A 17453-nucleotide genomic window follows, 5' to 3' on the forward strand; every position below is an offset into this window, starting at 1 on the left:
ATCTTTTTTGACAGCTTCTGAAAGACTTTCCAGATGAGCTGCGTTCTGACATCACTATGCACTTGAACAAGGAAATCTTACAGTTGTCCCTTTTTGAGTGTGCCAGCCGGGGCTGCCTCAGGTCTCTGTCTCTGCACATTAAAACCTCTTTCTGTGCCCCAGGGGAGTACCTGCTGCGTCAGGGAGATGCTTTGCAGGCCATCTACTTTGTCTGCTCCGGCTCCATGGAGGTTCTCAAAGACAGCATGGTGCTGGCTATTCTTGGTAGGTCCGAGTTGAAGGCTTCATAAAATTTTATTCTGGAGCATAGTTAAAGAGATGAAATGGGGGGGGGGACTGCTATAAATTAGGAAAATTGTGGTTGCATATGTAGACTTGGTGTTTTTTTCACATGGGTTTAATTTGCCAACTATTTTATTATTATTACTACTACTACTACTATTAATTGTTATGCCACATATTGAGTTTACAGTGTGATAAGTGTTATATCCAACATATTATTTGATTGTTGTTAAAAATCTAGCTGTATGACTATTAGTCCCATTTTACAAATAAATAATATCTTAGTATCACATATAGTAGTCTCCTTTATCAAAAGGAAGTATGTTCTAAGACTTCCAGTGAATAACTATAGAAATAGGTATGTTTGTGTTCATATCTTCCACCCACAAATTTAATGCCTTTTCCACCTTAACTAATCACTTGTCATGCACTGTGGCCATAACTTATGCAATTTGAGATATGACAGCAGAACTAGTGCACGTTTCTTTTTTCTTCTTCACAATTTCACAGACCAAAGATTCCTTCTTACCGTAGGTCTTAGCAACCTCAGCATCATTTTTTTTCCTTCCTTATTAATCAAGAACTTAAACCTTTTCACTTTTTGGCTTGTCACTGGTATATCCAAATTGCCAACATCACTACTCTGGCACTCTGTGTCTGCTGTGAAGTAAAATAAGGGTGACTTGGACATAAACAGTGTGCAACCATGGCCCTCAGTCTGATCATGGAAACAGCTACTAAGTGACTAATAGGCAGAGAGCATGTGTAGCATGAATGAGTCACATCCCAGGTGGGACAGAATGAGAGCTCATCATGCTCTTCAAACTAGTGCACAATTTAAAGCGTATGAATGATTTATTTCTCAAATTTTCCATTTAATACTTTTGGACCACACTGTTGACCACAGGTAACTGAAACTGTGGAAAGCAAAATCTTGGATAAAGGGGTACTACTGAGGTAAGAAAGAGAATACAATTCTTTTTGATTCCTGAAGAATTAAAGAGATTCTTTTAATTCCAGATTATTAACCCTGATATATTCTGCCCCTTGGTAACTTAGCTGGTCAGTTTTAAGAGGCCATTTATATATTGGGTTGTCCAAAAAGTTTGATTAGGTTTTCTTTTGTAAAATAAAAAACACATTTTTAATTTAATCAATAACTTTATTGATTTTGATATTTTGGATATGTTCACTATCTCCCATGTGGTATAAAGTTAGTTGTTCTCAATGTCTCAACTTGGTCACTATCAACTTCAGTTGATCTACCCAACCATGCAGCATTGTCCAGCAAGCAATTTCCAGCGCAAACCTTTGCCAACCACTTTTGGCACATTCGATCAGTCATAGCACCCTCTCCATATACTGTACAATTTTTTTGTGTGTTTCTGTCGTGCTTTTACCTTTCTTGAAGTAATAGATCATAATATGCCAAAATGTTGCATATTTTCTTTCACCTTCAGTATTGAAATGGCTAAAAATTCATCAATTCTGATAATTTTTTAAAATGCACACTGATATCACAACTGTCACAATACAAACTAACAAAATTGTCTCAATGTAAGTAAAAGACAACTAAGTGCTACTAGAGCCATCTTATGGAAAACGCCAAATGAGCTTTTTGGCCAACCCAGTATTTTTGTGGAGAATCAACTCAGAGAATATTATGAAGTTTTGTCTGTGCTCAAAATAGCACAAAAATGATCATGCATTAAAAATAAGCTCATAAAAATCATTGTGTGTGGTTTTCTACCTCTAAACCATGCCTGGTATTCTATATAATCATTATAAACTTGCATTCTCTGGATTCTAGCTAGTAAGCTTCAAGGCATAATGTATTTTGGAAGAGAGAAGAAAACTGATACTTACTGAATCCCTAAGATGAGCTGGATGTTTTATGTTCACTATCCAATTTAAATCGTGTAATCTCTTAGGTTGGTGGAATTAACTCCAGTTAAAAATGAAGAGAAGGAGGTTAGTGAATAGTGAAATACCCATATGCTTTTAATTGATTCATGCTGACTTTAGTTTACCTCTCAGCAGAAAAAAGATAGGGTTTGCCTGTCTCAGATTCACCCTGTTATGTATTACTCCTTAATAAAACAACATGGATTTGCAAATCAAAGAGTTTATTATCAGCTTGGCCAGTTCATTATCAGCGTTAGAGGAAGGCTCAGTAGGGGTGTGCTTTTTAAGAGAAAATTTAACACTCTTCCCACCCACTTCTCAACTTAGTGAAGTTAAAAGCCAGTGGTTCTATTATTCTGTGATTCTAAATTAAAAGTGACCATTATTTCTAAACTTGCTTTGAACACTTAACTTTAACCATGTATTTCCATGTATTTTCTTAGTAGCACTGTGAGTTTTGTAGCCTTTTTATTGGCATAGCCTACTTTTAAAAGGGCCTGTACAAAATAATAATAATAATAGTAGTAGTAGTAGTAGTAGTAGTAGTAGTAGTAATAGTAATAAAAGGGCTTGTACAGGGTGGAGCAAAAGTAGGTTTACAGTTGTTCACACAGAAAATAATATCTTACCTATTTTGCCCTACCCTGTACTTATTTTTTCAAAACCTTATGGTTTGACAGACATGTAAGCAAAAATGATACACCATCTTTAAATACTTATGTGGAAATTTTCCATGACTGAAGTGGATTTTTAAAGTTGGTAACTAGCAATGAATGATTCTAGGACAGGAATATAAAGGCGTGACCCACAACATTAGGGCACAATAGGTACACATTTGCTAGCTTCTATATGATAAGCATCATTCATAATACATAATTTAATTGGATTGTCTTACTTTTATTTTTAGTCTTTTAATTTGAATCAATTTTTTATTTTTCAATTACAGTTGACATACAATATTATATTAGTTTCAGGTGTACACCCCAGTAATTAGACATTCTATAACTTACTAAGTGATCGCCCCAGTAAGTCTCGCGCCCATCTGACACCGTACCTAGTTATTAGAACATTGACTCTGTTCCCTATGCTGTACTTTGCATCCCTGTGGCTATTCCATAACAGCCAATATGTACTTCCTAATCCCTTCACCTGTTTCACCCATCCCTCCAACCCCCTTACCATCGGGCAACTCTCACAGTGTCCTCTATACCTATGAGTCTGTCTCTGTTCTGCTTTTTTACTTCTTTTGCTTTATTTAGGTTCAATCTTTGATAGATACGTATTTATTGCCATTTTATTGTTCCCATTTTTTAATCCTTTTTTTCTTCTACTTACAGCCAAAAGATTTAATCCATTGCTTTTTCCTTCTGGCCCCAATTTCCTCCATAAATCATGATCTTCATGATTAACACTTTCACATACTTGCTTCTACCAGGTATTTATCAAAACTGATTTAAGTGCAAATTGCCACATGACCATTCTAGACACAGGTATTGGGACTAAACCCAAACAAAGATAATAAATTATTAATATTTTCCCTCTGTGGTTAGCATAATTTCAATGGAGACTATTTTATTTTCCCTATAGCAATATTGTCTTACGGGGGCAATTCAAATTAATACTGACTGTGATCAATTTAAGTGCATGGCTTCACACTTGATCTGTAGATAATTAACACCTGTTTACTCTGCCAACAAAATGAACTAATATATAACATTTAGGAAAGAAGTATCATCAAACAGCTGTCAAGCCATAACATTCAAACAACTTCATTGTCCTATCAATACACAAAGGCATTACTTAATCTGGAGCCTGGGAGACAGTGAACATAGAGGCAGGGATTCGTTATGGGAACAGAATTTGTTTGCCTTGTACACCTTCATTTCATGTTCCATTAATTGTGGTTTCCCACCAGTTTCTTCATTGTTGCTTAAAAGAAAACAACAAAGCACCAATAAATGTGCTCTTCACAGATGGCATTGGTCTGCCTAATTATAATTAAACATTAAGTTACTGCTCTAACCCTGATGGTTTGCAAATGCATCTCATCAACCTTTTTCCCCCAATGAAAGAATAACTGATTAGCAGACATCAATAATACAATTATGAAAAATGTAGAATGTAATGGGCCACAGATATCTTTTCCTTCTTTTAGTAATAAAGATACTGAAACCCAGAGTAAGTAAGAAATAGATTTAGGTCCTAAATCTAGACAGTAAAAAGTTCACAAGACATAAAAATTATCGAGGGTGAGAACCACGCTGTTAACTACCAGTGTCCGCTTGCTGGAGCTCAGTCTGAGGTTCCACACATGTGTCAGTAACTTCATAAATATTTATTGAATGAATAAACAAACTGAAATTTTTTCTTGTAGTGCCAAGTGTGGCAAGATGTTGGTACTGCTTTTATAGCTGTGGTCATTGTGGCTGAGAGAGTCATACTATGGTCACTCAAGGTTTGAAAGTACAATGACTCTAAAGTGACTCTGGACACCAACCGCTTAACTGAAAGTGTCGATGCTCACCAGGGCAAGCTAGTGCATCATGGTAGATCTTCCTCATATATACAGAACTTGAAATTTTGCTAGATTCTGGGAATACAGTCCAGTGCAGCTGCTGTGGGAAACAGTATGGAGATACCTAAAAAACTTTAAATGGAACTGCCTTTGGACCCAGTGATTCCGCTTCTGGGACTATATCTGAAGGAACCAACAAAACTAATTCGAAAGAATGTGTACACCCTTATATTTATACCAGCGCTATTCGCAATAGCCAAGACCTGGAAACAGCCCAAGTGCATATCGGTCGATGAGTGTATTAAAAAGATGCGGTACACTTACACAATGGAATACTTACTCTGCTGTAAAACAGGGGAATCTAACCTTTTGTTACAGCATGTGTAAACCTGGAAAGAATTATGCTAAGTGAAATAAGCCAGTCACAGAAGACAAACATCATATGATCTCACTTATATGTGGAATCTAATGAACAAAATAAACTGGGGAACAAACAGAAACAGAGGCCTGGATACATGAAGCAGACTGACCGCCATCAGAGGGGAGAAGGGTTTGAAGACAGGATGAAAGAAAGTAAAGGGATTAAGAAAAAATGTGTGTGTGTGTGTATAATAAAACAGTTTGTACAGAAAGTATCCAGCCATGCACTATGAAAAATAGAGACATTTATTAAAGAAGATACAAGAAACATTGTACACAGGACAATGATGCCTCAATCCCCTTCAAATGAGGTACCTTGGGACCTCACAAAGTTTTCCCAGTCACCATCAGCTGCCCCATCGTATTTTCCTGAATCTCACTGATGGTCAGAAATCTCTTCCCTTTCAAGGGTTATTTTAGTTTGGGGAAAAACCAGAAGTCACAGGGTGCCACATCTGGGCTGTAGGGGGGCTAAGACACCTGGGTGATTTGATGTTTTGTCAGAAACCTCTGCACGAGACATGATGCATGAGTGGGTACACTCTGGGGTACCCACTCTGATGAAGCTGCCCATCACCAGTTAGCCATACCTGCACCCTTCTGAGTCGTCTGAATAGGTTCCACGGAGGAAAGTTCCAACTTAACCATAAAATTTGATGCAGATTCGCTGCTCTGCTCACTCAGTCATTTTGAATACAATGACCACACAGTATGCATGTTCACTCAATGGCATCTAGTCTGTCCAGAAAAAGCCGAGCCATTGTTAATATAATGAGAATGGCTTGCGCAACATCAATGTAACCTGGCAGCCAAAGAGAGTGGACTGGAATGAGCATTCGTGAATACTGATGACTTTACTGTACTAGTCAGTGGGGGCGGTAGACCCCTTTGAACGAGCATGTGTACTGTGTGACCATAAAAGAATAAAAGGTAAGGCCTGGGCATGATGCTATGTGAGGACAAAGCACAAATGCAGAAACTCCCAAGTTGTAGCCATGAACTTAATGCCTCTGTCCTCTGTGAACCTGGTCATATCCCCACAGTGTTTAACCTAAGTTGTCTGAGAAATGAATGGATTTTCTTTCCTATCTCTCACACGGATGCTGAGCGAATTAGTGGCTGTCTGAAATAAATGTGAAGCTGTAATCAGCTTTTGTTAGCACTTACATCCGTGCTCACCTTCCTGCTGAGTTAAACTGATTCAAAGATTTTAAAGATTCAAATAAATTGTTCACTACATCTAATCAACAAAGTCAAGAAAGCAAGCCAGTTCCCAGGCAGGTGAATCCCAGCCTAAGACTGACAGGCTGGGGCGTCGCAGGCAGAATATCAAAGGTTGTGTGCATGTGAGTGAGGAGGGGGAGAGGAAGGCACAGAGGGCTTGAGAAAAGCACTGTGAGGTCCTCCCTCCCTGCAGCGACATAAATGAAGAGCTTGTTTTTGATGAAGAAAATGGAATTTGACACCATCACAGAACGCTAGAACTAAGACTTGTGTTTTACATTTTTATGCAGGAGGTTTCATTGCCCATAATGTCCAATGGTTATCTTGCCTCCCTAGTCTGAGAAGAAGAATGGAGGGCTTTTCTTTCCACATCACCTGCCTTATAGTCATGTGTAGAAATTGGTTAAATAACCTATGTCCAAAAGCTGAAGGTAATGCTGTGTTATTTTCCAAAGTATTGGAATCAAAATCATTAGTACACTTCTTGATAGTCTTACCTCAGAATCAGAGAGCCTTTTTACACTCAGAAAATTTGAACTATTGTTATTGCCCTTGAATGATTAAAACAACTGTGACAAAAATGGCCAATGGTTTGTCTAAAGCCATTTATCGAATTCTGTGAGGAATCCGTCTACAGCCCACCATTACCTACAATTCCTAACTCTAGGTCTCCTAGCTTTTATCTTCTATACCAGTCATCTCACCTAGGAGAAGCTTTGCTCACCAAGGGACATCTGTCAATATCTGAAGGTATTTTGTGTTGTCACCAGTTGGTACGAGGGTGTGAGGTACTGCTAAACATTTAGCTATGTGCAGAATATTCCTACAACCACAATTATCAGACCCCAAATCTCAACACTACTGACGCTGAGAAAACCTGCACCAGATGAAGGTTCCACTTCTCTTTTCAGTGTAATCTCAGACAAATGCAGTTACCGGTCCAGAAGTTGTTCTTCGTTAAAGTGACATGTTTCTTTTTTCACCATTTCAAGGCAAAGGAGACTTAATTGGAGCCAACCTATCAATTAATGACCAAGTGATCAAGACCAATGCGGATGTGAAGGCTTTAACCTACTGCGATCTCCAGTGTATCATCCTCAAAGGACTCTTTGAAGTGCTAGACCTTTACCCAGAATACGCTCACAAATTTGTGGAAGACATTCAGCATGACCTCACATACAACCTTCGAGAAGGTCATGAGAGTGATGTAAGTAGCACCTCTAATTAATGCTGAGACCTATTAACATGGGGCTGGAGATCATTTACAACAGTCAAACCTATTGCAGGACCTCACTCCATAAAGTCTCTGAATGTATAAAGTATAACTATTTAGCTACTAGTTAAACAATTAAATAACAAGCTATAAGTCAAACCTGAGGCTTGTTATCAACATTGTAGAAAGTATAATGACTTCTCTTTAATTCAGTTTCTTTCTTGTTCATTTTTATGCACTTAGATTTAGAATCAAGCTCAATGATATAACATGTAACTAGAGATATGTGATTCCTCCAGATAAATTTCCAGACAGAGTATATGGTTCAGAGTTTGCTGTGTTTGCAATTGCTCACTGCTCCCCTTCCTTGATCAACATGAATTTTTCCTAAGAAGAATCTTTGTTTTTGTTATCTGGTACTAAAAGCCTATCTCAAAATGACAAAATATGCATAAAAGGATTCAAGTCAAAGGCTTTCATAATCAAAGCATAGTGAATTTTTTTGAAATTTTATATTTGTGGGACGGTTCCGTTTACACAAACAGCTTTCCTGTCAAAATATGTACTATACCCCATCCTGTGATTAGGTGGATCGTGAACATGACTTCATTAAATGTGTAAGAGAGATAAATGATTTAATAGCAATGATTGTGGAAAGGCAGGCCAGAGCATGCATAGCATTTTCTAACAACAACAACAGCCTTGTTCTGCTGACGAGCTTTGTCCCAGATATTTGCAATGCTCAATTGCTTTCCTAAGGGCTTAAGAAGCTATTGTTTTGACTAACCAATTTTATGCAGACATTTTGTTAGCCATCAATATTCTCCACTTTGAAAGGTAGAGAAAAATTCCAAATTTTGTGTGTTGCTTCATCTGGGTCAAGGATATCCAGGGACAGTCAATACATGGATAGCACCCCTATTTATTGGTGTCACTAGTTATTGGGAACCTATTTGTACTAAGCAGTCAGCCTGTATAGAGCATCTCATTTAGGGCTGAAAATGACTTTTTACAGTGTCAATCAATTTTTATGGAACAGAAGGCTGATGCAGAATGGTTATAATTTGTATGTGACCACAGGAATTTGTAGGTGGCAGGGACAATGTACGAGACAGGTATGTGTCATTTTAAAGCCTGTACACTTTCTACTAGTTATGTTGTCTCTTATTCTTGAAGACACTTTTGATGTCTTCTCATTCAATAGATCAAATTTTCAAACTACAGGTGCCTTTTTGGGCTCTCCATTACAGCCTAACGTGAAAGCTATTTTTGAAGAATGGAGGTGAGTTGGGAATAGAAGCAACCAAAAGGGGAAGGAGTGGGAGAAGAGGGCAGTAGTCATCATTCCTCTGCGCAGAGAAATGGAACACATCGGATCTCAGCCCCTACTCTCTTTTTATGTGATTATTTTTGGAGGACTCTTATCTTGATCAAATTTTGTATCCTTCTTTTTCTATTTAATGAAACATTGATTATAGTGATTTTAAAACTTTAATATCTGAATTGTTTATGGGACTATTTTCATTCCTTGTTACTTCTTTTGTTTTTTGTTTTTTTTAAATCATTTGGTCCTTTTCTGTTGGCAGTTGTTATCATTTTGTTTAAATGTATATGTGGCTTATGAAAGAATGTTTATATTATTTCCCCCCAAACAGGATATGCTTTTCTTTTGTCAGGCAGCTAGTGTACCAGCAAATCACTTTCATTTTGCCCATAGTTCCTCTTAGGCTTTGTTAGCCTGATCTAGTTTTTTCCAGGATATCAGCTAAAAACCTTGGATGTTTCACAAGGCCCCTCCCTGGCTCTGCCATTAAGCTTCCCAGTTGCTGTTTTCTTCCTAGTTTCTTGGAGACTACCTTGTGCTTGCTCAAGTTAGGTGCTGGCTAATGCCTCATTGATGTACTTATGTACCCCTCCTTTGGGATTTTACTCCTCAAATCCCACACGCTTTGGCATGCCTGAACTTTACCCTCTCTTCTCCGTCACTAAGACGATTCCTTCCTAGTTCACTTGATTCAACTTCACAAGGACATAACAAATTCCCTCAAAAATGTACCTGGATAAATATGATGCTCACATTCATGTGCTTCTTTCTGTGAGGGACCACAGCCCTTCAAGTCTAATCTACTTGTTTGCTCTCTAATGCTTTCCCACAGCTATTTTAGGTGTTTCATCCAGCTTTGTAATTATCTTTTCCCAAAGGGTTAGTTCAATATAGTTATTTCAGTACAGCTGGAACCAAAAGTTTAGCTTCGTTTTAGAGGGCTTCCTGTGAGCTACAACTTTTAAAGGCAATGCAACCGAAGCTTATCTCTGAAACCTTTGTTGTTTTGTATTTCCTAATGCTTAATTACTTGAAACTCGTATGCACATATATATGTAAGATCCTGGGATGTTATGCCTTCTAAAAACTAGGTAGCTTTGGACGGTCCTTCCCCATAGTTCCATGCCCTGTGGGACAAGCCTTGTGCTCTAAGCCTACTGTCACCTGCAGGTGTGGACTCCTGCTCTCTGTCTGCAACTCTGAGCTGGTATCAGACCAATGTGGGGCCCAGCTCTTTGCCTGAATTTTCACGTACCCACACACAAAAATATGCAGTCACATCGGGTTTTGGTGCGTTGAAGCCTTTGTTGGAATTTGGTCAGTGGGTTCTAGAAGGAAGAACATTTACATAATAGAAATGCAAGTAATATAAATGTAACTTTTTGTATATCCTTATTCTTAAAAATCTTGAGGCCACTCTGCCACCTTGTTTAGCCCTTTATTATTGCTTTTGTCTCTCTTCTAGGCTCTCCCTTTATCCCCAAATTGCCCATTATTTCTGATACATACTAGCATAACCATCTCTTTGGTTGACTGTGTCTAATTGTGCCTTCCAGATGTTACCTTTTACCCCAAGTGGGTTATAAACTATCAGATGACATAGAGAATTGCCAGAACACTGGGTAAAGAGAAGACTGAGAGTCGACCCATTTTGAAATAAGTACCAAAAGCATTGTAGGCAATAGTCGCGACAAATTATGCCTGTAGCAGTAAGATATGACTCCTACAACTGTGATAAATTACATAACAGCAGAATGACAGCTCATCTACTCCTCAGAGAAAAATAAAATGCATAAACTATTTTCTAAGTTGGTGGAAAGACTAGCTAGCTCTGGTTTGACTTCATGTGAATTATGTATTTTATGCACTCAGGGTATTTTCTATATTTGCCCTTACTTATGTCTCCTGAATGGTCATTATGCATGGCTTCATTTAACTATTTCTCTCTACGCCATTTATGAGAAATACGCTTCACTGCTTTTCATGGTAGGCCCTATAAAATGTACTGTAGCCCAAAATTATCTGTTCTTGGTTGTGAAATTTAGTCTGCTTTATCATAAGAATTTTAAATTTGTGATAAGCAAAGTGATTAAAGTGTATCTAAAATATGTCTTCAAAAATTAATAATGCTAATGCACTAAAGCTCAGATATCCATATGGCTACATATAAACATCATGCGTGCTTTGCAACACCACAGGTAGTAACTTGGTGGTGTGTTTTGGGTTGTGGAGCAATGGATGGCGATGTTTGTTGTGAAAAGATCAGACAATCCATTTTTCAGTTTCACCTTATGCAGGGGTTTCTCAGGGATGAAACCCGTTATATTTTAAGCATGTTGACTTCCTTATTTTTCCTCAACTTTTCATTATTGTCATATAATCTGATCAGCATAGGGAAATAAATTCTCTTCCTTCAGTCTCCCCACCTCTTTAGTAGAGGGGGGTGATATTTCTTCAGTCCTGAGGGTGAGTGACCTCTGGGTGAAGGCCTTTGAACTCCCATCTCCAAAAACAGCACAAGAGGGTATACCAAAGTTCAGAGAAGGTCCCTGAAGCCCCTGAGGAAGTCCTTGAGGACCACCCACTTCTGTCAGCTTTTCTTCACTTTGACATATTTGATGATATTCAAGTATCAATAGTTTATGGCGCTGACCCCAAAGCAACTCAAAACCTCAACCTTTATCATAATATTCCAATGCCCCCCCCACACATGACAACATACACTTTCCCTCTCTATACCAAGCACCCTGCTTAAAGTGTAGTTAAAAAATTAAATACGTCAGTCTTGACCCTCAAATAAAACACATACATAAACATAATTAATGGCCAAAGCTTCAAAGTGGTGTGTGCATTAGTGAAGACATATATAAATAAATGTAATCGAACATAAAAGTTCTATACTAATGAAAAAGTCTACTTGCCTTCACCAGTCCATGGGAATTGTGTGTGTGTGTCTATGTGTGTGTGTTTCTGTGTGGTAGGCACTGAAACATATCTCTCTGACCATGACAAGCAAGAAATGATATCATGGTTCTCCCTGCCTCTATTCCAATACATAGGGTGAGTGACACTGTAAATAAGATCATGTCATTCTATTGCTTAAAATATTTTAGTGGGTCCTCATGGACTGTTAAAATTCAGACTTCTTACCATAACTTTCAAGATCTTATGCATCCATCCCCTGCCTCCCCTTCACACTCATCTGATGCCATCCTGTGTCCAGCATTGTACTCCCTAATGGGCCCACTCTCCCTTCCTTAGGTGTGCCAGGGTCCTGCCCACTCTGCTGTTCTTCCTTCCTGCAAAGCTACTCCTCTGTCCTTACCTCTCCCAGTTAACCTTTGTCATATCACCTTATTTAACTTTTTCATAGCATCTAGCAAAATCTGAAATTATTTTAATATGTATACTTTCTTGTTCATGGCCATCTTCTCCAACCAGAATGTCTATGCTATGAAGGCTTTGTCTTGTCCTATTTTAAATCCTCTCTGCCTAAGTCAGCTCCTAGTGCAGAATCAATATTTAATGTGCATTCAACACTTGAATAAATAAATGTCAAAAAGTTTACTTGGATTTGGTACCTATATGAAATTTGAGAAAATGAATAAAGTCTTCAATACAGCAGCCTATATAGCCAGTAAATGGAGTCTACAATGAAAAGTTAAGGGAATTTAGAATTGTATTTCTTAGAAGTAACAAAGCCAAAGAGAGTGTCCGTAGTAGAATTTGAAAGAACAAATTGAAAGGATGGCTAAATTGAAAAACAGCTATTTCCTACTTCCCCTAAATTCAGGACAAAAGGTTTTCAAAAGTCATAGGAAAAATTTGAGCTGAATGATTGGGGGAAAAACTCTGCCATATAGACAGTGTAATTTCACCAGGTAGTGTGATACAGTGGGATGTGTTAAGATGAAAAAGGATCTACCTTCAAACCTAAGCTAACACACACTTGTTTGGAGAAATGGATGAACTATTACAACACTAATACCCCCAGAAAGTAGAGAATCAATACCATCAACCATTAAATCAATCTGCACTATTATTCATCTCACTTCTATTACCTGGGGCATGAGGTTACAAACTCCTGGGGGGGGAATAAATTTACATGGAAAACTCCAGGGTCTAGTAAAGTGGCTTATCTATGATTATAAAATACTTCATTAAAATGTGATACATAGATCTGTTGCCCTTAGTGGTAAATTGTGAGGTATAGGGTCTGTAATATACATGATAGAATCTGGTCAAGTATTTCTCAAGTTCCTTAATCAGCATTAGCCTCAGTGGTATCTGAATATAAGTTTATATTTTTATCTAGGTCTGGACACAATGTCTCTAATATGCAGAGGTGAATCTTTGTTTTTAGTTTTATGCTTTTAGACTGTTGCCTCTCTCTCAAATGCAAATGTCATTGGGAAAAGCATCTGATTCTCATGTACTATTGAGCTGTGTCCACTTGGACCTCTTGGCACTACGCAATTAATTTCCTGTATAATTAAGCTTTTTATATCCATGAGGGGGGACCCCCCAAAATGAAATTACCTTCTGGAGAGCGGGCCCCTTGTAGTAAAGGCTTCCCCCACTAGGTGAGTGTTCTAGGAACCCATCTGTATCACTGTAGCAGCTGATGTTGTGAGAGGCTGCATTCAGCTTCAGTGAATTTTTTTTTTGGAAAACTCTTTCAATGCATTTGCCCATTTTATGATGGGTGATTTATGAGTGCATCTGCCCACACTGTATAGCATTCAGCAATTTTTGACCAAAAATGACATAACTCCCCATGTCCCATTCTTCCTATTTACCCAATCTCGCCCCGAGCAACTTTTCTTTGTTTCCCTGGATGAAAAAAAAGTCCTCAGAGGGCAATGGCTTGCCAATGTGGATGAGGTGAAACAAAAAACAACAGAAGGCATAAAAACAGGCACATAGACCAATGGAACAGAACAGAGAGCCCAGAAATAAACCCAACTCTCTATAGTCAATTAATATTGGACAAAGGGGGCAGTAACATAAAATGGGGTAAAGATAGCCTCTTCAACAAATGGTGTTGGGAGAACTAGACAGCTACATGCAAAAAAAAATGAAACTTAAGCACCAAGTTACACCATACACCAAAATAAATTCAAGGTGGATAAAAGAATTAAATATAAGTCGTGACACCATTAAAGACCTAGAGGAGAACATTGGCAGGAAAATATCAGATATTTCACACAGCAACATTTTTACTGAAATGTCTGTCCCCTAGAGCAAGGAATATAAAGGAAAAAATAAACAAATGGGATCTCATCAAAATTAAAAGCTTCTGCACAGCTAAAGAAAACAGCATTAAAGTAAAAAGACAACCAACTGTATGGGAAAACATATTTGCCAATGATACCTCAGACAAAGGTTTAATCTCCAAAATATACAAAGAACTTACTCAACTCCACTCTAAGAAGACAAGCAACCCAATTAAAAAATGGGCAAAGGGCTTGAACAGACACTTCTCCAAGGAAAACATACAGAGGATCCAGAGACACATGAAGAGATACTCAATATCGCTTGCTATCAGAGAGATGCCAATTAAAACCACAATGAGATACCACTTTATACCGGTGAGAATGGCTATCATAAACAAAGCAATAACCAACAAATGTTGGAGAGGGTGTGGGGAAAAGGGGACTCTGGTCCACTGTTGGTGGGATTGCAGACTGGTACAATCATTATGGAAAACAGTATGGAATTTTCTCAGAAAACTAAAATTGGACCTGCCTTTTGACCCAGCAATTCTACTGCTGGGATTGTATCCTAAGAACCCTAAAACACCAATCCCAAAGAACTGATGCACCCCAGTGTTCATAGAAGCACAATTTACAATAGCCAAGAGCTGGAAGCAACCTAGGTGCCCGTCAGTAAATGAATGGATCAAAAAACTATGCTACATATACACAATGGAATTCTGTGCCACAGAAAGAAAGAAGGAGCTCCTACCTTCTGCAACAGCATGGATGGAACTGGAAAGCATTATGCTGAGTGAAATAAGCCAGGTGTTGAAGGACAAATACCATATGGTCTCACCTTTAACAGGAAGCTAAACAACAAAACAAATAAACAAGCAAAATAAAACCAAAGACACTGAAATAGAGAACAGGGGGACAGTGACCAGAGGGGTGAGGGGAGGAAATTTCAGGGGAAATAGGGGAGGGATTTAGAGGAACAAATATAAAGGATACATGGACAACAACTAAGAAGGGTAGAAAAGGGAGAGGGGAGCCCGGGGGGTGGGATGAGATGGGAGTAATAGACAGAAAACTGTACTTGAAAAATAAATTTAAAAAAAAAACCCAGAAGCACGAAAAGGCATCAAAATCAATGAATTCAAAAACTATTTTAAACAATGGAAAAAACATCTTGATAGATGTATTATATCAAATGGAGAGTACTTTGAAGGTGACTGAAGTTTAAACATGTAAGAATAAGTACACAATTTTTTATAAATAAATTCCAGATTATTTGGATCCCCTCCCATAGATCTTTCAAGTGAAGTCTATGATTTGCCAACATCTTTTGTCTTCCCTGTGACTATATTAAAATTTAATTCAAGATTGTACTGAAAAAGAAAATATTTCCAAAGAGGGGAACTGGTTTAAATTTATTCCCATTTCAATCCAAAATAAGATTGGGCTGCTTAATACTATCATTCCTGAAAATTATTTACTAAACAGTAATAATTTTTAAAATCATACTTGACAGCCCAGATACTTAGCTCTTCAAGAGTAGCCTGTGTGTAGGCGTGCCTCTGCTGAGAGGACAAGATAAACTCTGCACCTCTCTGAGGCCATTATTCTTAGAAAATTGCATATTGAGGGACTCACATGTTACTTTATCACGTCAGCTTTTCTTGTCACCCTAGGCCCAACAGGTGCGCTGTTCATCAGTCTTGTATTTTAAATGCTCTCCCTTAGGTAGCAGAAGCCCTCCCCTGAAATATCTTGTAGTGAACAGTTTTACCTACCATACACTTTCATGGTGCTCCCCATGGTGCCATTTATGATAGGAAAAGCTCAGTCATAATGGCCTGAACATTTTACTTGCACCCAGTATTTCTAATGTTTTGAAATACTGGTGTCTTTTTGTGGATTCAGAAGGCGAAGCAGATATGGTCCCTTGATGGAAAAGATAGTGTGGCAGTCAGTGTCCCCAGAGCCTAGTGTATTGTGTTTATGCTCATGGTGTCTAGTAAACAAAGATTCCTGTTAATCTTGCACATCTGGACACATCTGACTTGCTCTGAGGGCGGCAAACTGACCTGTAATGCCCCCTTCTCTTCTTAGTGATTGTCTGTGCTTACTGTGTCATTCCCTCCATTATTATGTCTCATTCCCTTCTCCTTCCCCATTGAAGGAGATCTCGGGGAGCACCGGGCTCCACTGGACTCTCAGTTTGCCTTCCCTTCTTACTGGGAAGTTGTATTTCTCCTGCTTGATCCCCTGCATGAGAGAGATGAAAGCTTTTTACGCCTAAAAGTTGTGAAACAAAACAAAGCAGTTACTCTCACCCCTGCTCAAATTACAGACAGATTCTTTTAAGAATTCGTATTTGAAGGCCCTGGTCAGGCAGCCTGGTTGGTTAGAGTGCATCCCGATATGCCAAGGTTGTCGGTTCAATCCCTGATCAGGACACGTGCAAGAATCAACCAATGATGAAGAAGTGGAACAACAAAGTGATCTCTCTCTCTCTTTCTCTCCCTCTCTTTCTCTCTCAAATTAATAAGTAAAAGTTTTTTTTTTTAATTCTTATTTTAGGATGACAGAGCTAGTGGGACATTGGCAGGCCAGCCTGCGGATCCCGGTAAATTTGGAGCAATTCAGAATGAACACATTGACTGTGGGCCATAGAAGTCTAACTCAAATAGAGCATTAGAGACAGAGATTTTTTAATAAGGATTCCAAGCATCTCAGCAACACTTTCTTAGAAACCAAATCCCATTTAAATATATATTAAAAATAAAAGCACACAAAATAGAGGGCACACAAAGAGCATTAGACCACCAGGAATGGACTCAGGTTTCATCTGGATTCTCTCCTATGTAAACTTTTGTCCATCAAATAGCATGATGCGTGTGCTGCAGAGAAACCAGCCCCTTTTGATGACATCTGGATAGTTCAGCTTGTGTTTGCAAGTTGAACAGTGAGCAGGCAGGGTTTAAGCTCCTTGTGAGGAGAGGGGGCTGTTAATGGCATTGGGAAAGTCAGAGGATAAAAGGCCACCTGCCATCCCATTAACAAATGAACAAGACAAAAAAGTCTTTCTCTCCCTATTTCCCTGGTTGCTTCCATCCTGCCGGGAACAGCAGATGTTCAGCCTGAAATAAGAAGTGTCAAATTTGCATATGCACGCACATGCACACAAATAGGCAAGGCTCAACTTAATGTGCATTCCTTGAGAATAAAAAACTACCTAGGCTACATCTACCCGGAGTCCTGAAACCTGACCCTCCGTTACTTGGGGGAACCCAGAATCCTCCATCACTGATGGTTGTTTAAGCGTCAGAAGCACACAGCTTTCCCTCTTTTAAGTTCTCCTATAGACTG

General features: G+C 38.5%; 1 protein-coding gene across 1 annotated transcript in view; it reads left to right on the forward strand.

The window, feature by feature from the left end:
• Positions 1-17453, forward strand: part of KCNH8 (potassium voltage-gated channel subfamily H member 8) — a 223862-nt gene that overhangs the window by 167028 nt on the left and 39381 nt on the right. The window contains exon 11 of the mRNA XM_037070746.1: positions 7339-7553. Coding sequence (XP_036926641.1) covers positions 7339-7553 — 215 coding nt within the window. The remainder of the gene's footprint in view (positions 1-7338; positions 7554-17453) is intronic.

This window comes from Sturnira hondurensis, unplaced genomic scaffold, assembly GCF_014824575.4.
Source record: "Sturnira hondurensis isolate 20B ecotype Veracruz unplaced genomic scaffold, ASM1482457v3 Scaffold0019006, whole genome shotgun sequence".
NCBI classification, from domain to species: domain Eukaryota; kingdom Metazoa; phylum Chordata; class Mammalia; order Chiroptera; family Phyllostomidae; genus Sturnira; species Sturnira hondurensis.